Consider the following 25710-nt stretch of genomic DNA (forward strand, 5'->3'; position numbering starts at 1 on the left):
CACACTCTAAACAAAAGAAAAATAATCTTTGAAGCTAAAACTCCCTCTAATCACAACAACCTTCAAAACGATTACAATTTGTTACAGAGAGGCAATACTTTACGTTAATTATGAAAATGCATCTTTTTTTTGAAAATCTCTTCTATTGAGATACCTTGGAGTTTTTACAAGATGCTTAACTGATTGGTTATTTTTAAACAATAAGGATGACGCGTTCTTTAGAAAAAGTAATAAAATCGTTTGTCTCAACATTTAACGACCAACAGAGTCATCAAAGAACTTGTAAAAACTCCAGCTTGACCCCTTCTATTGCCAACAGCAGCAACAATGATTGTACACCGCAATTGTTTTGTTAGTGGTAATTATGATACTCAATTAAACTGAAACAACATGTTGATAAGTGTTTGTTTACCCTTGATGCTTGCTTGAAACAAGATTGTTTTGAATACACATTTCACTTTTGAAATATAGTTCTAGAGGATACCATACTCACCAAGTGACGGGTATGAGCCTGAAAGTTGACCCTAAATTTGCTTATTGTCATCTTTCACCTCTTCCCCGTAATGAGAGAGTCTTGGGGAAAGACAAAGGTAGAATAATTAAATGTGGCGCATACTATACTAGTATCCCGTCATAAAAAATGCTGAAAATAAAAAGAGTTTAAGAACAATCCTGATTTTGGAATGACTAAATTTCAATCAGAAGGGTCAAAATAGTACATAAAGCCTGAAATACCTTAATTTTGCCAACAAGAAAAAAAGAAAAAGCAGACGTTCTTATAAAAAGTGTAACGCAATACTTGATGAAAAAATTAGTGCAAATTCTTTCCTTTCCGTTATCAATAGTTTCAGAAAATGATGGAACACAAAAAGCTGACATTGTAGGATTAATGTCTTTGTTATCCATTCAAAAGGAATACCAAGATTGAGATAAAAGACGACGAAAGGAAACAGATACAACAGTCTTATCTTGAATATTTCTTATCATGGATTCTAAACCCTCACCATAGTATAAGAAAGCCGCGGCTGGAATATGTACCGCATTGTCTTTTCAGTTAATTGCTGTTCCATCTCTGTCTCCGAGCTTTATAATCGTTTATAAGAACATCAAGATGATCAGTTTGTTATTGGTAGATAGTTTTTGAAATTTTTCTCTTATTTTCCTTCACAAAAAGTTTTTTTGTTTCTAGATATCTTTGAATCTGTACCCAATAGAACACTTGAACTAATTTTGGACATATTTTAGGGGTATTTTGTGGAAACATAGTTTTTCGCTAAAATTGAAATTATAAGAACTATATTCAAGATGACAACTTTCCTGTCAGCTTAAATGGTAAATTTTGAAGGTGCTGGCTTGAAATCTTCACAGTGTTATCTTGATGTAGTTTTTCATTGATTTCTAAAAAGATTTCACTGAAATATTGCGAAGGCATTTCGAGGCACCTCATTAATTTTTGAGTTCTTTCAGCCCAGCCATTTTGTGCTTGTTTCAGTTTCTTAGTGTGGATTTTTCCGTTACAATGATTTTATAATGCAAGTGTATTATCAAGAGCATATCATTAATGTCTAAAACGCACTGAGAAGTAATTATTAACGACAAACCAATACAATTTACCATTAAAGATGCTACATTACTGATTTCTTGATCAACAAATAGTCATCAAATACGACAGAGATAGAATAACAGAAATTCAAATGTTATCATTCCAGCCGCGGCTTTCTTATACTATGCCCTCACACAGGGCTCTCTCAGGTGCCTTATAATGGTGCCTTCTCACAGACCCACTATATCATTCCAGCCGCAGCTTTCTTATACTATGCCCTCACACAGGGCTCTCTCAGGTGCCTTATAATGGTGCCTTCTCACAGATCCACTATATGGAAACTATTTCCACTGGAAAATTAGGCCAAAATATCGTCCTGGTGGAAAATCATCCTCCAAATGTTGTTCCCACTGAAAATAATCAAATAAACTGCAAAATAATATGCTATTGTTCCCATCCCCACTGAATTTTATGACTTGAAAGCAAAAGAATTTAAATCCCTGCCCATAGAAAATATGGAAATATCAATCCTCATCGAGTTTCAGTTCGTTATTTTTACACCCACTGGATGAAAAAATCCAACCGGGTCTGTGAAAAGGGGGTGTTATAAACTTTCTCTTCGATCTTTTCCATATCCCTTATTACAGTAGAACGTTTATTCCAACCCTAACCTCCCAGGTGATACTAGGGTTGAAAGCTGACGGGGGGGGGGGGGTGCCGTCCGACTTTCAACTTTGGAACCTTACCGGGACTAAAAAGGAGAAAAAAAAGAGGAAAATTTTGGGAATTTTACGATCCTTAGCGGGACAAATTTGACAAATTTGACCAAATTTCGATCTTTCAGGGGGTAAAAAGATTTCCTATTTTTCAGACTCTTAGTGGGACTGAAATTAGATTTTCTGATTTTCCGACCCTGAGCCGGACTTTGGAAGTCCAAAAAAGGTACCATTAAGGGTGGCAAATACCGTACCCTCCATTTGCCTAAGTACCCCCCCCCCCGGGCCCTAACCCACTAAATAGTGCCTTATACCCACAATAATATGTACCGGAATCTAATGAGTGTTGAATTCGTTGAATTGCAATATTCTATGAAAACATCGCTAACAGAAAAACTACACTGTATTCATAACAAACTTCCGATACACCAATAACTGATTTGATGATTTGACATTATGTTGCCAATTTGCTGTCAGAAAATCTGATTACGCATCAAGAAAAAATATCGATTTATAATTGATTTTTCATTTAATAGTGATCACGCTACGCTGAAACAAAACTACTACAATATTTATCCTTGCTTTGATGAATTTCAAATAGCGTGTCTTTATGTTTTTCTCTCCACAAAGCTCGAATCTTTGGATACTTATTTGCAAGATAAGACGGCTTCTCCAACGTATAATGTCTACCTACTGTATTATTAGTAGATTTTTGTGGCAATCGTAAAAACTCATTCGAATTTTCTTGGAACATTATGTGCGACTTTTAAGATTTCGTTCTATACTCATTTACTGAAACACCCTGTCTCAACGACTCCTTGGAAATTGTACTAAAATGACAATGGAAGCGAAATGCCTTGGTTTTTAATCTACAGAGACTTCAGATTTTATTGATCACTCGCTTTAAAATTCAAAGGGAATTCTCGAAATGAGGTAGCGTTTTGACACTGTACGGATGAAAATTTCAGTTTACCTTTTTAATGGTTGAGTTTTTAAGGTGCGTACCAAAGAGTTAGTAAGCTTTCTCATTCCCGAGGAAACATTCCTTTAGCAGTTACTGGTAATATTGGGAATGGCTGTGTACGAATGCGTAAACGACACGCAAGGTCGGTGAGTCTGACAATCTATAACTAATTAAAGTTAAATATCTTTTACCTACCCACAGTCTTGGTCTATTTCTATTGTAAAGTGATAAGTGATGGTGATACAGTGGAATACACCTTTTCGACCGTAGCCGCCAATTGCCGCGTGGTCATTTTTTTGTCCACTTCATCCCACTAAAACTGTCCCAGTCCTTTTTCGCACCTATAGACAAATAGAAAAATGTGTCAAAAAAGGATTGGATCGAGTTTTGGATCGAGTTTAGTGGTATAAAAGTGGCACGCGCCTGACCACGCGACTACGGTCGAAAAGGTGTATTTCTAATTAGCGGACACCATCGGGAAACGGGTTAGTGGAGCTAATTGGAGAGCTAAAATAGGGGGCCATTTCGTTGAAAAAAATTGTCTGCTAATCAGAGGGTCCGCTAATTGAGCCAGAAAGTCCGCTGATTGAGTGTCCGCCTTTTGGAAACTTTTTTATGAGGATTTGACTAGGAAACGGCCGGGGAAAATGAAATCGGAAATCAGAGGTATGTCCATCTTTTAGAGTGTCCATCAATTAGAGATTTCACTGTAGGAAAGTTTAACAGGGAATAAGAAAGTTTAGTCGTCTCACTGGTGATGATTTCTATTGTTGAGAACATTAATTAGAGCTTATACATTTCCACACTGCTTGAGCTTGATGTTTTTTTTAGATTCTCACAATATCCTTAACAGAGCTTTCATTATTCTACTTACTGCGAAAAATAAACCCCTTTTGGGTCAGTTATGGTAAATGGGGCACGGGGGCGTTGCCAAGGTTACTATTCAAGCTCTAAAAATGTCTGAAAGGTTGAACTTTAATTTAAAAAAATTTGATATTTTTTTTTTCTAACTCGCGCAGGACGTCCCAGTATCAGACAACCCTGTCTCGCAGCCCCGGTGGAACTTTTTTCTTCAGTATATCTTCTTAATTGAAATATAAATTTTATTGTTCCATTCCAAGGCTTCCAATGTTAAAAAATCCAGTGGGGATGGTTTTTGAGTGCAATTTCAAAATATGATTTTCGAGTGGGGATGAAATTAAAGTAAATTTCCCAGTGGGGCTGAAATTCCAGGGTATTTTCCCAACGGGGACCAAATTTTTGCCAAATTTTCCAGTGGGGCTTGGTTCCAAGTGGGTCTGTTACACTGGGGTGTTACCAGGAAAGTTCTCGATCATCGATTGTAACTTACTAATTACTTACAACAAGAAGAAGAAGACCAAATAGGATTATCACGTTGTTTTGAAGTTGGGTTTAAGTTTTGAACAGCGAAAGTGATCAATATGAGAAGAATATCAACAAATTACAATTATGATCATTAATCAAAGGTTTTAAAAAAAGTTACATTTGAGTGCTTGAAAATAAAAATACACTAATTTTTAAAGAATCATTTCTTAGTGCTTTTCTAATGGTCGTAAAATAAAATATTTCACATAGTAGTTTGGTTAGGTTTTGTGGCTGGCTTTCTATACTAGTCCCACACTTGGTCGATAGGCAGTCACACAACCATAGTTACACCAGCTTGGAGATAATTGGTTATAATATTTGCTGCCAAATGCTCGTGCATGCAAATACATTCTCAACGCCCTCTTTTTGCACAAAAGGCGGATGGCGGATTTCCAAAATCCTTTGTATTTACAGTTGCAGATATGGTTCATGTCGTGTCGCAAACGGGAATCACAGGATGGACGAGACCAGTAGTATTTTTGTCCCTGAAACGTAATTTTCAAAAATAATCATTTAGACGTGAGTTTGTTATGCATAAGAAGACATGTCGTGGAAGTTCATCTTTGACACAACGAACTTACTGGTATGCACTATAGGAAGAAATATTTTTCAGAAATTTGAGTTTCTTTTTTTTCCTTGGTAGGAATTTATGAAAAAGCCGTAAACATTTAAGTAAACTTACACATTTGTAACACACTAAGTGTTTATGGCAGGCTGGTGACAATGTTTTCTTGAAGGTTAACGGAAGGTTGACAAAAATGGTTCCAGGTCCTATGCATCCCCCTGTTCCACCAAGGTAGCATGCTTCATAGTAATAAAAGAAAATAGCGTTTAATACAGTTATTCTCTGACGGCATCAAACTTTAACTACTAAGGGAATAAAACTTTGCAAGAAGGAAAATAAAATTGCATGATTCATAATTTTTTTGTTAGCGTGTTTGGAGAAAAGTAAGCTTGCTGAGGCGTGATATGTAATTCGGGCTATTATTCGTTTTTTGCTGTTGCTGCTTGTGTGATGAATATTTTTGGTGATTCGGCGATCAAAACAATAAAAAAGACAACTTACAAGCTTTTGGTGCCACACAACTTCTGCGTCTTCGTCTTCTTCTTCTTCTACGCCGACGCCGTCTGCCAAACAACAATGGGTCTTCTTGCGTCATCTCTTGTTTCTTCAAGTCTTCATCTTCCATTTCAAATTCATCAACTTCATCTTCATTGCTAAAGAATAACGTAGCCATTCAAATCAAGCCGTCTCCAAAAATTCTCTTTCCTTATTGGCTAAGCAATTCACAGGTATAATGGAGTGATAGTGAAAGAAACACTCGCCGTCATTAATGTTTAGTACCTTCTTTAACCTCTATTGCATCTTGGCCTCAACAAAACTCAATTTTTCAATCAAGGTTTGTTTGTGTTTTAATTACTATATTTTAGCGGGTACTTACATATTCTCAGCTGGTGTCGTGTCTTCGGCATTTTCATCATCCACTTGTGTTGTATCTACAACATTTTCGTCATCGAATGGTGCTGCATTTTCAGCACTTTCGTTCTCCACTGAACAATACGCAAGAGTGGCTACCAACAGTAACAAGAACAAGCAAACAACCTGTAAGAAAACAGTATTCATTAATCTAAGTCGTGTAGCCCGCTTCGAAAAAGTAACCGCTTAGCAATAATACAATAATGACCGGTTAGTGTATTCATTAATCTTTTGTAAGATTCCTTTTCACCCTCGGTCCCAGGGTAATCTTTATGGACGTATTTCTCTAAATATATTTTTTGAACAAAGAGATTGGGCATGGGGACAAGGTTGATTGTTTCAATCAAAATCTAAACAAAATCTTAATCGAAGCTGCTGATTCCATTTAGTTTGATTCGCAAACCTCTATAAGAAACCTTTTTTGCTAGAGGATGAGCAGAAGCCTAGATTCAATTGAGTAGTTTTACAATATCGGGTGTCAATAGATCACCAAACACATATTCTAATCTATCTGCTAGATTGGGTTTTTATAGATTGGATAAGACTTGTTATAAACTTACCTTCATTGTTGCTTTTTCTTGATGTGAGCTTCTTTACTTCGATTGAATGATTGCTGTATGAAGAATTTGCTCCATTATTTATACAGGATAGGGCTGTGCCTCGGAATCACTATAATTGAGCAGAAACTAATTAAAGCACAAAAAAATGAGGCCATGCTTGTTTCAAGTAATTACCATTTTCTAGATAGTTATTTTTCTGTGCAATTTATTTGTGGTTACTGGGTCACCGGATGTGATGATGTAAATGGTGAAAAATATTTAACAAACAACATTCCAAAAACTGATAAGAACCCGGGGGGGGGCTACTATATTTGCAAAGTGACGGGTATTTCCGAGCCAAAAATTGAAAAGGGTCAGTGCCCTTTGAGAGAAAAACTTTGACATTTTGGAGAAGTTTTTGTTGAAATTTTGGGCAATTTTTTTCGCTAATTTTGATTAAAACTTTTGAAAATGATGGAAATTTTCAATTTTAATTATTTTTAAGACCCTTTTTGAGACTAACCAATGAATTTTGTTTCTTTGCGGGACCTTTGAGGTATAAAAAGGTTTACTTATGGCGCGCACACACCCGTCACTTGTTTTGTCTAAGTCACCCCCTCTGGGTAAAAAACCTACTTTATGTGGTGATGCATGCCAATATTTTTTGTCAGCATGCTTCTAAAATGAGATCTTTTGATTTTGATCGAAATTGTTTAATTGCAACAAAAAACCACTTTTCAAATTTTAATCAGAGCACGGTGTTCCGTCTAGGTCATTACACGATCTCATCCAATTTGATACTCTCATCTTGATTAGGAGATTTTGTTTAACCAGGAGTATCTCATTGTTTCCATATACACTGTAACGACAAGCGAGCATTCGGTGAGAACATGAGTAACCATAGCTACCATCCAGCATCTTGGATGAGAGCCAAGCGCAATAATCAAGTCATAAGTAAGAAACGTAGAAAAGATTATTGCAAGAAGATTTTCCAGCTCTTATGACAAAAACAGTTCAAAGAGTTATACTCTTGTCTCCCGAATAGACGTCCCCCGCTAATTTTTAAGAGAAAAAAATCCTTCCCCCTGCTCTTATTAAGACCCCTAATTAAATTCGAATAATTCAATATTTTGTTAGTATTGGTTCTTATTTTACGAATTCATTTGTTAAAGTTTCTTTTTTGTTGTTGAAATTGATATCAGTTAAAAAAAATTCTGTCTTCAAATTACCCCCCCTCTTATTCCACCCCCCCCCCCCCGCTTATTAGAATTTAGAAAATTTTCCTACCCCCCTGCTTATTCGGACCCCCCCGTCTATTCGGGAGACAATAGGACAGGTTTGAATTTTGGAGGAATTTAACCTTAGGTCATTTGAAATAAATATTCAAGGGAAGCCAACCACCAAATTCATTTTTCTTATGGCTTCAGCATTTTCTCGAAAAAAAATTTCTTTAGGAAATATGTGGATATTACTGATGGAAAGAAATGTGTCTTGGCTACACGAGTCCGCAAGGTTAGGTCGACGGTACTATTTGTACTACTGTAATGTCAATTTCAAGGCCATAATATTGACGTAGGATTGATGTTCTTTGTCTGATAATTGAAAATTTTATTTTATATGATATTTCCAAACCTTTGGAAAAAGTTCGCGACAAACAATGTATTTAGGATTATTAAGTGGTCGATTTCTCAACGTAACTCGAAAAAAAGGCATCAAAGTGACGTTTTTTTCACTGGTCCTAAAGGATAGCCACCTACTGTACTATTAAGCATCTTTTCATTCTCAAGTTTTTTCCAACCCTTACATGGACTGTCAATTTCGAAAAAGGAACTATTGAGTTTTAGGCTCCGAATGGGCTAAAGAGGAATCTTCATAAAAAGTGAAGCTTTAAGTTTGCCCCGCATTTAGAAATTTTGTTTGAAAAACACACTGGTCACGTGTTCTGGATGGGAAATACTCTCGGGTACTTAATAAGCGTCCCCCCGCTAGTTAATTTTTCGAAAATTTTTCAACCAAGACATCTTTATTCAAATCCCCTCTGCTTATTAATTTTTGAGAATTTTGTCGCCCACCGAGCCAATTCCAAAACCCGCGTTTATTAGATACCCAAAAGTTAGTGACTTCATTTTCCACCAAAGAATTTGGGTTAAGCTGGAGTTTTTACAAGTTCTTTTATGACTCTGTTGGTCGTTAAATGTTGAGACAAACGATTTTATTACTTTTTCTAAAGAACGCGTCATTCTTATTGTTTAAAAATAACCAATCAGGTAAGCATCTTGTAAAAACTCCAAGGCATCTCAAGAATTTAAGATCTAGCACCTAGGTAGACTAGGGGGGCTAAGTTGCCCTAACCCATACCCTTCCCACAGTTCTTTGTCCTTCTATTTTTCTTGGTTTAGAAGTCTCGAAAAAACAGTTATTTTACGCGTTTTGACTTTTAAGAATTCACAACGGAGTAGTTTCAGTCAATTTTCTTTTAAACTGTATTACGAAGGATTATATTATTAATTACTAGTGCAAAATTTGGTAACAAGTTTACCGCATTATAGAAAAAGAGAACCTTAATAAATTATAAAAAACTTCACAAAGTATAAAATTAGTATTGCCACATGGGTTCCCGTTGGAGCAGTCTCAAAAGATTTTTGGACAAATAAGTCTTTAACCCCGGGGGGGGTACTAGGGCAAGATGGGTTACGGGGATGCTCCGCTGGTCAGGGTACCTTTTTTAACCCCCACGAGTCCCAGGTAGGGTCGCAAAAACACCAAAATAGAAAAATCAGTCCCTCGTAGGGTGCCTATTTTTGGAAAATTTGGGGAAAAAGTAGAAAATTTGAGAAAATTTTGGAATTTCAGTCCCATTCAGGGTCACTTTTTTCGCAAATTTCGAGTCCCACGTAGGGTCCATTTTTCGAACCCCAGCGGAGCACCCCCGTCGGTCGACAAGGGTAGTACCCCCCCCGGGTCTTTAACATAACCAGCTCCTAAAGATACAAAAAAAATGTTACACTTACATTTTGAAAATAAATCGATGAAGGTTGAAATAACTTCACTTGTCTACTTGTCTACTTACAAAGAAAATTTGACCTCTATATATACTAGGTCCTACTCCTAAGTCGTAAAATAACACATAAGGAAGGCTTAACAGGAAGGTAATTAAATAGGGGGTTTGAAAGTAGTTAAAGGGGTCAAACAAAAGGGGTAAGGGCAATTAGCCTTCTGAGGAGCAAATATACTTTGATATTGACTTCAATCATGCGAATATGGGGAAATGGGGAAGGGGATAAATGGCTTCCTGAGATTATGTAACCTCGGGCGTCTGCACGAATCCAAGGATCAATTTGTTAGTGGGTTCAGAATTTCATTGTAACACGACACATTTTATTTCAGTCCGATTGCAACTCCTAATGCACGATGTTTGGTACCAGAGAATGCCCATCGGTCACTTGATGTGTATGTTCCACATCCCCCAAAATGCATTTCGGTGAACATGAAGAAATTTTCAGGGATTCTTCTGGTGGATTGTGGTCTCTTAGCAGTAGCTCTCCAATCAACAGCAACACCTTGTCTCTCGTAAACCAAATTGGCAATGTGATAATTGGATACTGGACGTTCTTTAGGATTCGGGAAAAAAGCGAACAGATTATTTGCTCCAACGCCTTTTCCGCAATTCTTATACGTGACATGTCGATGGTTGGAGATGAAGCCGAGAGTCTGACCTGCATGTGAATGCACGAATGGATGGGTGCCAAAAAAGATATACGGTCCTAGATGTCTGTTAACAGGCTTTGTGTAACCTGTATACGAGGACAATTGGACAGAAAGACCGTTTGCACGTCTCGGTTTGATCACAGTGAACGGTTGCGTCCCATCAACATTTGCTAATCGCAATAAGACATCTCGTTTGTTTCGGAACAAGATGTTAATATCTTGGGGTGTCATTAAGGCAACAGCTTTATTCGGGATAAACGTGTAGCCACCACCGTTTATACCCATTTCACAATACACTTGATATGCTCCTGATGGTAAGTAGATGGTGTGAATACCACTTTGTGCGTTTGGGTTGGACTGTAATATTTGCTGGCATGATTCCCATGTTGCCGAACATTCGCTCACCTTGGAAAATAATACAAAATATGTTAATTATGACTAGAAATCTCGCACCCACCTCCAACCATACAGGTGTCCCAGGTGGAGTACTAGCCTTTATGTTATATGTACAAGGTCCAGAAATAGACTCTAAACTGTCTCATTTCAGCCGATTCTTAGACCATGTTCGCACATGACGATTCTCTATTGTTCCAGAAAAAAAACTATTCTATTGGTTAGAAATGACGTTGGTCCGAAAATTGACCAATAGAATAGCTTCATTTCGCTCCGGAACAATACGGAACCGTCAAGTGTGAACGTGGTCTGAAATTGAAGAATGACCTTAAATCAATTCGACTAAAATGTTAAAATTTCCGGATTGCACAAACAAACCAGCAAAGAGCTTGATCATAGACATCGCAAGAGTCCAAAAATCCCATAAAAAATTAGATTTATTGAATACTTACATGAAATGCAAAGGCGACAGTTACGAACAATAATAACTTCATTGTTAATCTGGTCTTCTCCAATCCTTCAGTTGATCTAAACGATTTAAAATTAAAAAATGAAATTTCTTTCGAATTGTTTCCTCAAATTTATTCAGAAGATACAGTGATAGAATAAATTGTTACCAGATGTGGATTTTGCCATCGACACGCTTCCCATTTGGGACACAACGTTATTTCAACGTTCATCTAACGTCCATAACGCACATTGAACGTTAAAAACAACGTTGTGTGCCAGCTGGGTTTGCTCTAAAGATACGATTGGAAATTGTGATATAGATACCCCGGGAAGGGGGGTACTAGGTTTGCGAGGTGACGGGTATGTCCGAGCCGAAAATTGAAAATCGACCCTTCCTTTGAGAGACAATGATGATTTTGGGACCCTTTGAGAGACTTTTTTGGTAGATTTTTTCCAAATTTTGGTTTGATTTTCACCAAATTTTGGTCAAAATTTCTGGAAATCGTGACCCTTTGAGAGAAAAATTTTCGATTTTTGTGATTTTGGGACCCTTTCAGAGACTAATTTTTACCCCTTTATGAGACTTTCGAGGTTTGAAAAAACGTACCCTTTTGGCTCGCACATACCCGGCACCCATTTTGCCTAAGTACCCCCCCCCCCGGGATAGATACTCATAAATATTAATATAATCCTACGCATCCCAGCTGGCACACAACATTGTTTCTACGTTCATTTACGTTATATGGACGTTATGAACGTTAGATGGACATTAAAACAACGTTGTGTGCCAGCTGGGATGCGTAGCATTTAGAAAGATTTCACCAATTAGCCTTCTAAAAGCAAATGTTCGTCATATCACCTAATTAATTGCACGCTTTAGGAAGTATCCAAAGTAGTATTGAAAATGATCGACCGGTGATGCGGTTGGTTTATTAATTCGGTAGCCATAAAGAAAGTCGAATATGGGTGCCAAATATGCGAATGATCAAAAATGATGCTCTTACTTTAACAGTTCCACGAAATCAGCTATATGTTAAATCTGAAAGCCTGTTCCACTTTTTAATCTGTACTAAGCCAGGGCTTGTCTTTTAAGAGAATACAATTAAAATAAATCAATGTCGATCATGGGACGCTCAGCGATCACTTAGTGATCCTTTCTAATGACTTTTTAGTCCTTTAACCTTTTCTTGGCGAGGGAACCAGCCGGGATGCCTTTACCAGTGACCAATTTTCAAACAGTTATACCTCACGAATTAAGCCTTCAAGAGCTCGTTAAGCACGAGAGATTGTGCGAAATATATTGAATTCGCGGATTTAGGTGCAGTGGCGTGGTGGGAGAAACTTTCTGGGGTGGCTTAGCAGAATATTAGCCAAATTCTGGAGCCGCTCGCTGCGCTGCAGTTGATGTGCGTGTCGGGACAAAAATCGAGGCGGAAGCCATTTTGTTTACATTTTTGGCTGGGGAAGCACTGCAAAACAGTGCTTTTTGAGTAGATTTGGTGATTCTTGGGAAGAAAGAAGAAGAATACTACTTGGAACCAACATCAAATGTATTGGAATAGACTTCTATCATACATTGGAATAAAAGAGGATACTTTTTGAACATAATGAATGTGTGAAACTTGCTTTTTTGTTTACAAACTTCACTCAAGTAGTTTCGTCGATTTCGCTGCTTTCGAAAGCTGTTGATGGAGACTACTAACTTGCAGAAGTAACTTTATATTGGTGCAAACAATGACTATAATAGCTTCACAAACATTCCCTATCATGGAATTCAGCTGAGAAAGATTTTTTTTGATCGCAATGAACAGGTTTGATATGGAGAGAGATATCCAAGATATAGGCTCATTCAAATATGGTTTCACCCATCCCTTTAGATAACAAAAATTTCACGATTCATTTTATTCATCTCAAAAATGGCTGAAGAGACACTAACGGTCAGATCGGATTCATCACTGACTGCGCTGAGGGATAAACTTTACTTTAACTCTCAAAATTTTGTCGTTGAATCTTCCCAGTCGTCAAAGACCGAGTTATAATGTTATAAACGTGACTGATTTTGGGGTATGTTTTAGGTGCAGGTTTTGATTGGATCCAGGACAAGAAAAGGATAAGCGAATCCAAAGAAAGTGCCCAAAAATTCTGAAATTTTGAAAGTACCGTAGGTCGGGGAAACTTCGGACAGATTTTCAAGTTTTTTCTTTATTTCTCCTGGAATATGAAAAAAAGATCAACCAAACTTACTGTACATAACATTTGTGTTATTGTCTTTCAGGAAACAAACGTTACAAGTAAATCAGCCAGGTCATTATGAAAGAAACACCATCTCAATTTCAGAAAGGTCAACTTCGTAAAATGTTAAACTTCGGAATGATTTGCCGTCACTCCAACGATCTACCATCATGACTGGATGATGCGCCATTTCAAAACAAAAACATTGAATTTGAAGTGCCATTTGTCGAAATATACCAAGAGATATATTCGTGTGAGCCGAGAAATTAACGACATAAAGATACGAATTGCGCTTAATTGGTCATTAATTTTTTGGGCGTGCGATGGAAGTGTGAATAATAAAACTCATCAACCGATTATTAGTTTTTACACGTAACTTTTTATGTACGCTAAACACATAATGAGTTGATAGGGTCTTCCTCAGAGCAACGGATTAGAATAGGTGGATTAAGAACTCATAGAAAACACTCCTCGTTAGGTTATCAAACTTTTTTACGAGTTTGCTAGCAATTAAAACTTGATAAGTTGTAAAAAAGTTGTAAAAAATCATTACTTTCAACATTTTCATTGGTCATTACGTATCACGTGGTACATTTTAAATAAGAAAATGCACTTTTTTAGCCCTTTCTATCCAATGCAGAAATTAGCCAAATAATTTGAAATTTATTTTCCTAATTCTAAATACAGTCTTCTTTCACCAGTATGCAACCCATTCGTGACCCATCGATAGTTTCTTAGTTATAGACCATACGTTAATTTTCACTTATCTGAAGATTGCCATTGACAAAAGATTAAAAATTTACATTAAAACTGGTCTAGCGTTTGTTGATGCTAAAACTTAAGTGCAGGATTTAAAATATTTGCAAAATCATCAAAATTGATCGAATCATAGGACAAATTCGTTTTCGAAACTGTATAAATTGGAAAATTGTTCTTATAAAAACAATGAAAAAACTAAACGAGGAGTGCGCAGAGTCATTTACAGATTTTTCTTGTAACAATGAGAAGACAATGGATCTCTCTTGGGAGCAACGAGAGAAGTTAATCCACCTATTCTAATCCGTTGCTCAGAGTGAATTGGTGAAACAAACACGTTTTATAAGAACTTTTTCAATTAGACTGTCTCGTTTCCTTATGTTACTATCATATCGTTATATTTCATAAAATATTTTTCTTATTTTTCGCGGGACCTTCGGATGCTAAGTTCTGAGTATTATTTTTTTGGAAGCCCATTATCAAACAATAAACTTCTCCGACTTTCAAATAAAGTAACAACGGTCTTTTTAAAACACCCCTGTGTCGACTCCCGCTCCACTTGAATAATTGGGCCGAGATTTCGTACCCGGTGGGGAAACATCTTTTCAATTTCAACCTCATTAGGAAATTGAAAAAGCACTTCAAAACAACCCCAACAGATTGTGATAAAAAATTTCAACCCCGTTTTTTATGTGGGGGGGGGGGCGTACGGTATTTCCGAATTGCGGAAATCAACCTTTTTTTCTTCGGAATTTCGGAAATCGGGCAAAATTCCTTCGGTATTTCGGAATATGCTGAAATTGTTTCGGTATCAGTAATCCATGAATATTTGCTTCGGAATTTTGGTATTATAAAGCTTCAGCCCCCTTTTTCGGAATTCATACATGAAAAATCATGTTTGATGAAAAATTAGTCAAAACGAGGAAAAATAACCAAAAAATTCAGTATCGGAATTACAAGTATTTTTTTACGGAATCTCAGAAATTTTAGCAAAATTATTCGGTATTTCGGAATTCGCAAACCCCGTACGCCCCCTGTTGTTTTGAGTGAAGTTCCACCGGGGCTGTGTGAAACATGGGTGTTATAGAGATATAAGCGAGAGAGCTAAATGTTCATTGTGAAAAAACTGTTTCAAGTTTTATTTTTCGCAATATGAGAGTTTAGTTTTGATTCTCGTATTACATTATACATTCCCGTATTATCATAACTCTTTTAAGATTCCCGTATTACGTATACATGCACTTTAGTAGTTTCAATGAAATCGGGATCAAAGCAACAAAAACCATCGCTGTGGACAAATGGGTGTTTTATACAAGTCAAGTGAAATTTAATGTTTGCTAAAAATATCGCTTTAAATAACTTGAGTTACTGTTGACTTTCAAGCGGAATAAATAAAACCCGGTCTTTGATGAGGTTTCCAATTTATCAAGAATAGAAAATTGACTTTCTATTCAACAGTGGACTACAATTTTGATTTAGATAATTGTTCGACGATGGACCAGGTGGACGTGCGAGGAAATTAGCGCGATCAAGATCGTGGTTAAAAGTAACCCAGTATACTACACAAGGCTTGCCTACGTCTTAGTAGTGAAAGAAATTGGAACAAAACGCGTACTGTAAATCCAAAGAGAATATAAATACAAATGTTTTAGCTTTTATAGTATCTTTGGTAAATCACGAATTCAATGTTTTGTTACCAGTGGGACTACGGGCGGTTCACAAGTTCGTCAATACAGGTTTTATAGATTAGATTAAAAAGAGATGAAAAGAAATAAATCTAAAATACCTACCGAGTAAGACATAATATTGTATCTAATTCTGCTTCATCACCGATATGTCTTACCTTATTTTAAATAAGACACCCCTATCTCAGAGTGACCCCGGTGGAATTTTTTTCAACAGAGAGGATAAAAATTCCCATTGTATTTTTGCTAAATTTTCCAGTGGGGCTGGAGGATCTGTGACACAGGGGTGTAATAAGCACATATCATTTGACGGGTTTGAAATTTTCGAACCTATCGTCTTTTGATTTGAGTTAAAGGTTAAATGTTACGATTACGAAATTTAGTTTGTTAATACATACAGCCAAAAATATACCGACTATATACACCTACTTACGGATTTAAGACGATAGAGCAAGTATGGCAGAAGCATACGAAGGAGTGCAACGCTCGTTAAAAGACAATGAATTTACAATTACAATTATCTTCCTCTGATAAGTTCTAAATAGGGCAATTCGCGAAAGTTTATGCTCGTGAAAATTTGTACGCGTCTTCAAGTGTACCGGACGATAATCTTAGATTTAAATCATTAAAATCTGCATCCAACATATATTATGTGGATCATAGATGGTGACTTACAAGCAAGCATTTTCCATGAATTTTTTGACATATTCTAATGTTCTAATGAAAAAAATCCACCATCATCGACTTCTAATAAAAAAAGGGTTTTCCCTTTACCTTACTTTACTTTATACTAATGAATAATGAAAAGCACCAAATTATCCGCACGTTTATAATCAATGTGACGTCAGAACAAAGTTCTTGTAATTGCTTCGAGATCACATTATGTTTCTCCAAGAAGTTTCTCTTGGGATTCGTTTAAAGAAGATCTTTCTCGGCTGACGGTAAAGCTATTCTCGCAGCGACTTTCTCGGCAAATTTATGGAGCAACTTTGAAGAGCTATTGAAGATTGAGGAATGCATATTTTTAGCCCAAATAACTTTTAACGTTACATTCAATGTCTCTTCTTTTCATCACGTAAATAAAATTATGAGGTCGCCGCTTTAGATATCCAACAAATCTCTTTACAATGGAAGATGGTAAAATATCGTGGTTTTCTTCAATTTCTTCTTCATTTTTCTTTCGGCGTTCCGTCGCTTGATATGTATCGTCGAGTGTGCTTCATTTCTGAACTGTGAAAGAAAAAAGTACGATAAAATGTTAAATCCTCGCGAAGTAATCACTTGTTAAAGATTTTAGTCCGAAGTTTCCTTCATTCCGAAGTTTCCCCGACCTACGGTACCGCAAAAAATTGAAAGTACCTTATGACATTGACATGATTGTGTATATCATATAATGGATTGTTATTGTTTTGGAAATCGGGCATACTGTCAACGGCTCTAACTTGGGACGAGTGTCATATCATGGGATGGTTGACTTTCTGAACTGTTTTTTCACTGTTAAATCTCTGTTGACAACAAGTTTGTTTTCTATGTTAATTTAAAATGACTTTTAATAGGTAGAGGTTCGGTAAAATGATTGCCGAATTGCTGTCCCAAGTTAGAGCCCTTGACGGTAAAAATCCACTTTGTAGTTATTGCATTTCCAGGCAAAGTTATGATGCCTAAAGCACTGTCTGAAATTATTTTTTTATTTGGATTATTAGTTATCAGTGCTCAATTCTGTTCGGTGGAGGAGAAAAACTTCCAACTTCCCAACAGAAAAAGTACTGTCACAAAGGATTATAATAAAAAAATTTTGAGATGTTTTTACTTTATCATTTAAATATATAAAATTTGTACAAAATTTGCTTCAGCCAAATATTTTTATGCTTGAAAATAGTTTATAAATTCTATTCTGTTGAATAATTTTGTGGTGGTAAAGATAAGAAAAACATAACATGAAGTCAAGTCAAAATACTCTCAAACACTCAAACATGTTTATGTATAATTTTACTTTTTACCTATTTCCCAACCCAAAATCTACCTATCATACTCAACTGAGGCCCAAAGTGAGCAGAAAAGATTTTCTACGAAAAGTAATAGTCCAAATAAGGCATATACAGTACAAAAAGTTCATAGGCTATAGGCCAAAGACCAAGTTGGGATAATTGAAAATTCCCCCAACTATGAGTGATTATAAACGTTTCATGTTTGGAAGAGGCTTTTTCTTGAAATCCAATAAAAGTTCCAACATAAATCCAATCTCTTTTTCCTATTTTTTGCTGGTAAAAAGAAGGGGGAGTCTCACTGTTTTCTTACCAAATATCTGCGAATGCCGCCTAAAAACGAAAGCGAAAGTAATTTTTGTCCCTACAAGCTGCGCACGGCAGCGCAGCGAGCGGCTTCAGAATTTGGCTAATGGCGCCCTTTTTAAAGATTTTTTGTTTTTGGCGCCCCTCTTTACGCGAAACCTTAAAATTTCGTGGATGAGCTCATCCCCGCGGAAATCAATTCCTTATCTATTAAAGTACACCTGGAAAATTTGCTCCAAAAAGGCTAAAAATTAAGAAAATTGGTTGAGTTTAAAAACTAGTACGCACCAGGCGGGCCCTGTTTCTGACAGTTGAAAACCTTATTTTCCACACATGAACAACTCTTTGAACTTTACCAAACATGTCTCTCTAAGGGTAATTTTTTCGTCTATTCGATTCTGACTTGTACCTCGGGCCTTTAATTCTTTATTTTATCTATCTAATAATCGTACAAAAGGCGAAATTTTCGACTATAAGTCGTCTTGTTATAAACTTACCTTCGTTGTTGCTTTTTCTTGATGTGAGCTCCTTTACTTCGATTGAATGATTGCTGTGTGAAGAATTTGCTCCATTATTTATACAGGATAGGGCTGTGCCTCGGAATCACTATAATTGAACAGAAACTAATTAAAGCACATTGGTATGGAAACCACACGAAAAAAATGAGGCCATGCTTGTTTCAAGTAATTACCATTTTCTAGAAAGATTTCACCAATTATTCTTCTAAAAACAAATGTTTGTCATATCACCTAATTAATTGCACGCTTTAGGAAGTATCCAATTATGCCATGCTTTGAAAATTATCGACCGGTGATGCCGTTGGCTTATTAATTCGGTAGCAATAAAGAAAGTCGAATATGGGCCAAATATGCGAATGATCGAAAATGATGCTCTTACTTTAACAGTTCCACGAAATCAGCTATATGTAAAATCTGAAAGCCTGTTCCACTTTTTAATCTGTACTAAGCCAGGGCTTGTCTTTTAAGAGAATACTGGCTCAGCGCCAGTTTTCTAAGTATGGCATGCAAGGCTGCACTCCTCAGCACTTAGTGATCCTTTCTAATGACTTTTTAGTCCTTTAACCTTTTCTTGGTGAGGGAACCAGCTGGGATGCCTTTACCAGTGACCAATTTTCAAACAGTTATACCTCACGAATTAAGCCTTCAAGAGCTCGTTAAGCACGAGAGATTGTGCGAAATATCTTGAATTCGCGGATTTAGGTGCAGTGACGTGGTGGGAGAAACTTTCTGGGGTGGCTTAGCAGAATATGGCGCCCTTTTTAGAGACTTTTTGTTTTTGGCGCCCCTCTTTACGCGAAACCTTAAAATTTCGTGGATGAGCTCATCCCCGCGGAAATCAATTCCTTATCTATTAAAGTTCACCTGGTAAATTTGCTCCAAAAAGGCTAAAAATTGAGAAAATTGGTTGAGTTTAAAAACTAGTACGCACCAGGCGGGCCCTGTTTCTGACAGTTGAAAACCTTATTTTCCGCACATGAACTCGACTTGAAGTCTCGAGAAAAACTGCCAAACTCTGCAAACTGTTTTCAGCGAATAAGAAAGACTTTAGCAATGAAATTTCATAGTGGGGACGAGGGATTCTCATATTTACAATTGGCCTGAGATTCGAGTGTTTTTTTCCATCGGGGAAAGTTTTATTAATTTCGCCTAGCGAAAGTATTACGATAGCCTTTCGCGGCGACGGCGGTGTCCTCGGAAAAAAAATTAGAAAACGAAAGTATAAATAACACGGTGTAGAAACGTAGAAACTTCTAGAATATTCTCGAATAGATTCAAAAAATGGACTAAGATAAAACCTAGTGTTTTGAGAGCGCAAAATGCACAGTTAACGTAACCAAGCATTTGTAAACATTCCTCGTGAGAGTTTTTTTAATGGCTGCTCGAGCTTGAGTTGAGTGGTGTATCATTGGGCTCTTCCAGAAAAAAATTGTACATGGGGGTGGAGGATATAAAATTTTTTAGTGATTTACCCCGCGAACAGGGTGACTTTTGGCCCCCCGGACAATAGGTTCTCCCGGACAAGCATCTGCTGACCCCCAGGACACCCCAAATTACCCTCGGACAGAGCAAATTTACAATTACCGGACAAGGCAAATTTTAATGATTTTTTGCTACCCCCCGGGAAAAATATCCTCCACCCCTCCTCCCCCATGTACCATTTTTTTCTGGAACAGTCCATTATAATGTTTTTTGGTGTTTTTTTAGAGCATTTAAAGAGATTTATATTCGTTTCAAGTTGTACTTAGTATTTTATGTTTGTGTAGTTAGTGAATGCACCAATTAACTATTATAGTGCTAGGGATCTTGACATAGATTTAAAGTATACTTTTCGAACATCTCCACCACATTACACTTGACTACAAAAACACAGGTATAATCTTCTATTTTTTGTAGGAAAGAATATGTAGTCTATCGAAGTGATAGAAGAAACACCTTTTGTGTAGGACGCAACGTTCTTCATGTTGAATACTCCTTTTGGCGAACGCGACGGTCTATTGCATGAATAATTGCTCCACACTTTAGTAAGTTCATAGCTAGATGCAGGTAAAACAAGTAAGTTATTTTTCTGTGCAATTTATTTGTGGTTACTGGGTCACCGGATGTGATGATGTAAATGTAAATGTAAAAAGATGTAAAAAGAAACGTAGAAAATATTTTTTGAAAGAGTTTATAGAACATGACAAGGAGACCTTTCAATTCTTATGACAAAAACAGTTCAAAGAGTTATACAGGTTTGAATTTTGGAGCAATTGTTCTTTGGGTCATTTGAAAAAAATTATTCAAGGGAAGCCAACCACCAAATTCATTTTTCTTATGGTTTCAGCATTTTTTCAAAAAAATCTTTCTTTAGGTTGATATTACTGGTGGAAAGAAATGTGTCTTAATTACACGAGTCCGCAAGGTTAGGTGGACGGTACTATTTCTACTACTGTAATGTCAATTTCAAGGCCATAATATTGACGTCAGATTGATGTTCGTTGTCTGATGATTGGACATTTTATAAATATAATATTTCCAAACCTTTGTCATATTTCCATAAGTATTATATACAAAAGTATTTGAAATATCATTTTTCTAATCATTGGAAATCCCGGAAATATCATATTTCCAAGATATTTCCAGGATTGGAAATCTCTCTTATTTAGCCCAGTTTGACGCAGAATTCAAGGTCGCTAAAACCAAAAACCACTTATACAATTGGAAAGCTATCGACAAGGATTTTTAAGTGCATATGGTCGATTTTCCAACGGATTTCGAGAAAAACCTTCTGGATGGAAAGTACTCTCGGGTACCTAAAGCGTACCCCCGCTAATTGATTTTTCGAAAATTCCTGGGTAGAGGACATTCTTGTTCCAACGCCCCCCCCCCCTGCTTATTAATTTTTGAGAATTTTTCTACCTACCCCGCTTGTTCCAAACCCTCCATTTATTAGGTACCCGAGAATAAAAAGCTTTCATTTACCATCAAAGAGTTTTGGATCTAGCCCCTTTAAGGCTTTGAAATCAATGAAAGACACCTTAAAGACGACACACACCTATACTTTTCCATTGTCTAGGTAGACCCGGGGGAAGGGCTATGACCCAGCCCATACCCTTCCCACAGTTTTTTTTGCTTGGTTTAGAAATCTTGAAAAATATAGTTACTTTACGCGTTATGACTTTTAAAAATTCATAACGTTAAGGGGTGTGTAGGTGTAACAGAGTAGTTACAGTCACATTTTTTTTATAAACTTTATTTGCAAAGTAGTATATTTCTAATTACAGTAGTCCAAAATTTGGTAACAAGTCATTGTAGAAAAAGAGAACCATAATATATTATGAAAAATTAACAAAATATGAAATTATAAGCGTTGATAAAAGCTAAGAAAATATGAAAATCATAATAAGTTTGAATTACAATTACTGCTAAGCAATTACGATGAAAAACTCAAAATTTCACTTATTAGCTACTTCATTCAGTCCCAATACTACCCTGAACGGGAAGGTTTCTCCTATTTGGGCAGGAACTTCCCGAACGGGCTGAGCTACGGTTCCCCAATGGGATATCTTCCCAACTAGGCTTTGTTCACCTTAATTGCAGCATGGGTTTAAGCTTAGAGCAGTCTCAAAAGATTTTTTGACAAATAAGGTAAACCTTTTTTCCTTGGTGAAAAGCCTGAATGTTTAATGCTTTATCACCTAGAGAATGTTTCATTTTAGCTGGTCATCGTAGGCTTAGTGTTGAGTCGTTTTTCGATTTGAGCTAATTCTTCAAGCTCGGGAAATCTCTTTCCAATTCGGATAGAACCTAACCGATCGAGCTAGGCGCGGGACTGGTAGTATCGTGGTAAAATAAAACTTCTAACATTTTTAGTATCATTCAAATACATAATGACTTTGTTTTGGCTACAGCAAAATTTCAAAAGATGAATATAATTCAAACAGTATAATTAGGGCTTCCGTATGGAATCGCACAGCTTTTGCACCAATTCGAAGCAACTTTGTTGTAATGCTTCTTTCCAAAGAGACGTACAATGCTGTACAATAGAAGTGCTCTCTTATAGCAAAGCGGTCGAAGAACAACCCTCCATCCTGTCAACTTGCACCTGCATAATCGATACATGTCTTTTTTGAATCGAACATCACAAGGTTTTTGTGACCAACCAAATTTTTTGCCCTGGATTTAACAAAAAAGTGTTTAGTGAAAATTACATTAAAATCTTTGACAATTCCATTTTATAAGTTGATTTACCAAAGGGAGCTTTTTCATTCTTGGGCTAAGGAAAGAAACATTTCCTTTGTCATTTCTCACACACAGACTAAGGAGTTATCAATTTTGTTGCAATAAAAAAGCATGAGTTTCATCAGAAGTGATGCTTTTGCAGACACTCCATTTTGACGACCAAAAAGGTCAATCTAGATCTAGGTCAATCTCACAGCCATCTACATAACTTTCTAACTTTACCGATGGAAGTGACACAAACCTATTGTGAGAGCTATCAGAATCAAAAAAGCCATAAAATCATAAACAAGTAAACTAAGGGGATGGGTTCGAATTTGCCAAAAAAGTATTAAATATATCATTGACTTACACAGCTATAACAAACATCATGTTTGTTACATGCAGGAGTCAACAATTTCTTGTACATGTATGGAATTTTCGCAGACCAGCCAGATCCACAGCCATTGGTTTTCACATGACATTCTAAACGCAAAACAATAATAGAATATCTTGTCTACAGACCATTCTACAAAATATTTTGTCTATCAGTATCAATTCTTTTGTATGGACTTAGAATTATGATCTCTGGGGTTACTGTATGATGCAAAAAAATAGATCTTTTTAAAGTCTCGAGAAAAGGTTTTAGACCAATTCGCAATATCAGAAGGGAATTTTTCTTAATAAAATCATTAAAATCGAAGCCTACTTTTTTTAGCAGGACTCGCACATCTTCTTCTTCTCCGTCTTCTTCGAGAAAAAAGTAATGGATCTTTTTGCATTACATTCTTTTTTAAAAGTTCTTCATCTTCGAAGTCTTCATTGTCTTCAATCTCATTATCATCGTTATCTTCGTTTTCCTCATCACTACAAAAAAATGATGGTAGCTTTAAATTTCATGACTTCCTGGTGTAGGACGATGTACGTTTTTTATCTCACTCCTTTATCTTGGCGCCAAAGTTTCTCAAATTATCAAGAGTTTGACGGCAAAATTAAAGCGAGCGAAGCGAGAAAAATAATTGCAAAAGGGTCGTCTCGGACGACACCGGGACGGCTAGTTATGTTTTAGTTACTTAGCTGACAAGATAATCAAAGTAATTACCTATTTAAGACTTCGTTTCGCAGCAATGAGGATATGGAGTCATCCCCAAAGTCGATGTTGTCGTCATTGGATTCTTTAGGATGTTTGGAAGCACAAGCACAAGTTACAAGAGTAGCAAGGAACAGGAAGAGCAGAAGAGTCTAAAGTGAAAAGAGACTATAATTATTCGTATTCTAGTTACAGTAAATCATCATCAATTGATATTGATATGTTAATATATACATATAAGATACCTTATCGGCCAAAAATCAGTCGGCCTTAATTTTAGTCAGCCTTAATTATTAGTCGGTCCTAATTTTAGTCACCTCGTCAAAATTTAGTCACTAAGGGCCGACTAGGTTTTGACCGATAAGGTAATCGTTTTATCATACTCGCGAATCGGGGAAGTAAATTGAAACGGTTTTGAAATTGATAAAGCTAAAGCAAGCGCAATGAGCGTAAGACAAGCTTCAGCTGCCAGCGTCAGACATATCTATAAATAAGGATGGTTCACGGGCAGGTGGAGTTTGCCCCGAATTAGTTTCACTATCGGAAATGGAAAGTTTAGCTAGTCGTTTTACTCTCTGAACCATTTTCCTATATATAGCCTCGGCTGAATGTGTTGGAAGGTCATAGAAGATGTTCAAAGTCCTTGAAAAGGAAAAGATAACTATAAGACTCACAGTAAAAAAATTTGAGCAACATTGATAATGTGTTGTTACCTGTAAGTGTTTTGTATGATTTAAATGGTTATTCTTACCTTCATCCTAATGAATCAACGAACTAAAAAATGAATTAAACCTTATACTCTTCTACAGCTACTTATATTTAGACTGATGGAAACGTACTGCTTAAAACTTAAGATTTAATCCAATTTTAATTAGCGAATAATTAGTTTGAGCCCACATGTCTATTGATTATAATTTATTTATCATTTTTATGTAAACATAATTCAATCCACGTGGAAAAGATAAGCCAGCTACAAAATAGATTTTGACGTTAGAGTTTATGGTACGAAAACATGAGATCATCTTAAGAAACAACAGGAAAAGTGTTCTTGATAACTCCTTAACGAGATTAGCACGAAGGGGTTACCGTCTCATTTTGTTTGCAGTATGTAATCGTAGCAGAAAAGACGCTTCTCAACCATCTTTCCTTTTCGAAATGGACAGAAAACAAGAAAGCCCACAGGGTGTGAAGGCCCAGTTTATGGAACAGACAGACAGACGGACGGACGGATGGACGGTAATATATGTTGGTTAATTATAATTTATTAATCTCTTCCTGAGCTAGCCTAATTTCCACGTTGAAAGGATAAGCCCTAAAATTAGCAGCGATTAAAGGTTTTACGGTCTTAGCAGTGGCCCAAGATCGGGGGATAGCCGACGAGGATGTGCAACTTGAGTTTGGAAATTAACCTTAACAAAAACCAATTTTGACAAACATTGGATACTGTCAGATAGCATTGCGCCGGAATTTGGCCTCTTACAGATGTGTCAAACGTTAAATATGCAATCTTTTTACCAAAATGCTAGACTACTTTTACTCCCAAAAACCCAAAAACTAGATAATAATACAATCTACTAAAGCTTAACATCAGGATTTGCTTTCTCCATCTTCTATTCTTTGAATAAACTGGCTCGTCCTCATACCTCATTTTGCCTCCCTTGCTTTTACAAACAATTATAACATTTACTCTAGTCATGCAAGGCTTTTATTATATTAGGCAGAATTAAGGGAGGGTGTTATGTATCACTTATTAAATTCGGAC

The 25710-nt window shown here is 36.5% G+C and overlaps 3 protein-coding genes and 1 long non-coding RNA gene across 4 annotated transcripts in view; 1 reads left to right on the forward strand and 3 right to left on the reverse strand.

The window, feature by feature from the left end:
- Positions 1-25710, forward strand: part of LOC136813642 (uncharacterized) — a 319208-nt gene that overhangs the window by 86136 nt on the left and 207362 nt on the right. The gene's annotated exons all lie outside the window — the stretch shown is intronic.
- Positions 4735-6698, reverse strand: LOC136813599 (uncharacterized). Its single transcript, XM_067070097.1, has 5 exons — positions 6647-6698; positions 6052-6212; positions 5676-5827; positions 5292-5413; positions 4735-5094 (listed from the first exon to the last, which is right to left on the reverse strand). The coding sequence occupies exons 1-5, from the start codon at positions 6650-6652 to the stop codon at positions 4849-4851; spliced, it is 687 nt and encodes a 228-aa protein (XP_066926198.1). The 5' UTR covers positions 6653-6698; the 3' UTR covers positions 4735-4848.
- On the reverse strand, positions 9593-11253 carry LOC136813600 (uncharacterized). The gene is made up of 2 exons (XM_067070098.1): positions 11179-11253; positions 9593-10738 (listed from the first exon to the last, which is right to left on the reverse strand). The coding sequence occupies exons 1-2, from the start codon at positions 11218-11220 to the stop codon at positions 10004-10006; spliced, it is 777 nt and encodes a 258-aa protein (XP_066926199.1). The 5' UTR covers positions 11221-11253; the 3' UTR covers positions 9593-10003.
- LOC136813601 (uncharacterized) lies at positions 22374-24752 on the reverse strand. The gene is made up of 5 exons (XM_067070099.1): positions 24700-24752; positions 23961-24100; positions 23568-23725; positions 23232-23344; positions 22374-22816 (listed from the first exon to the last, which is right to left on the reverse strand). Exons 1-5 carry the CDS (start codon positions 24703-24705, stop codon positions 22577-22579), a joined length of 657 nt encoding a protein of 218 aa, XP_066926200.1. The 5' UTR covers positions 24706-24752; the 3' UTR covers positions 22374-22576.

Source organism: Clytia hemisphaerica, unplaced genomic scaffold (assembly GCF_902728285.1).
Source record: "Clytia hemisphaerica strain Z4C2 unplaced genomic scaffold, Clytia hemisphaerica genome assembly, whole genome shotgun sequence".
Lineage (NCBI taxonomy): Eukaryota > Metazoa > Cnidaria > Hydrozoa > Leptothecata > Clytiidae > Clytia > Clytia hemisphaerica.

Bases quoted from the DNA above. Each gene is read 5' to 3' on its own strand.
- LOC136813599 (XM_067070097.1), bottom strand. The intron at 5,414-5,675 runs GTAAGTTGTCTT...ATTACTATGAAG, and splicing joins TTGTGTGGCACCAAAAGCTT to CATGCTACCTTGGTGGAACA. The intron at 5,095-5,291 runs GTAAGTTTACTT...ATTACGTTTCAG, and splicing joins ACTTAGTGTGTTACAAATGT to GGACAAAAATACTACTGGTC.
- LOC136813600 (XM_067070098.1), bottom strand. From the start codon at position 11,220: ATGAAGTTATTATTGTTCGTAACTGTCGCCTTTGCATTTCAT. The intron at 10,739-11,178 runs GTAAGTATTCAA...TTATTTTCCAAG, and splicing joins CTGTCGCCTTTGCATTTCAT to GTGAGCGAATGTTCGGCAAC.
- LOC136813601 (XM_067070099.1), bottom strand. The intron at 23,345-23,567 runs GTAGGCTTCGAT...TTTTGCGTTTAG, and splicing joins TGCGAGTCCTGCTAAAAAAA to AATGTCATGTGAAAACCAAT. The intron at 22,817-23,231 runs GTAAGTCAATGA...TGTTAAATCCAG, and splicing joins ATGATGTTTGTTATAGCTGT to GGCAAAAAATTTGGTTGGTC.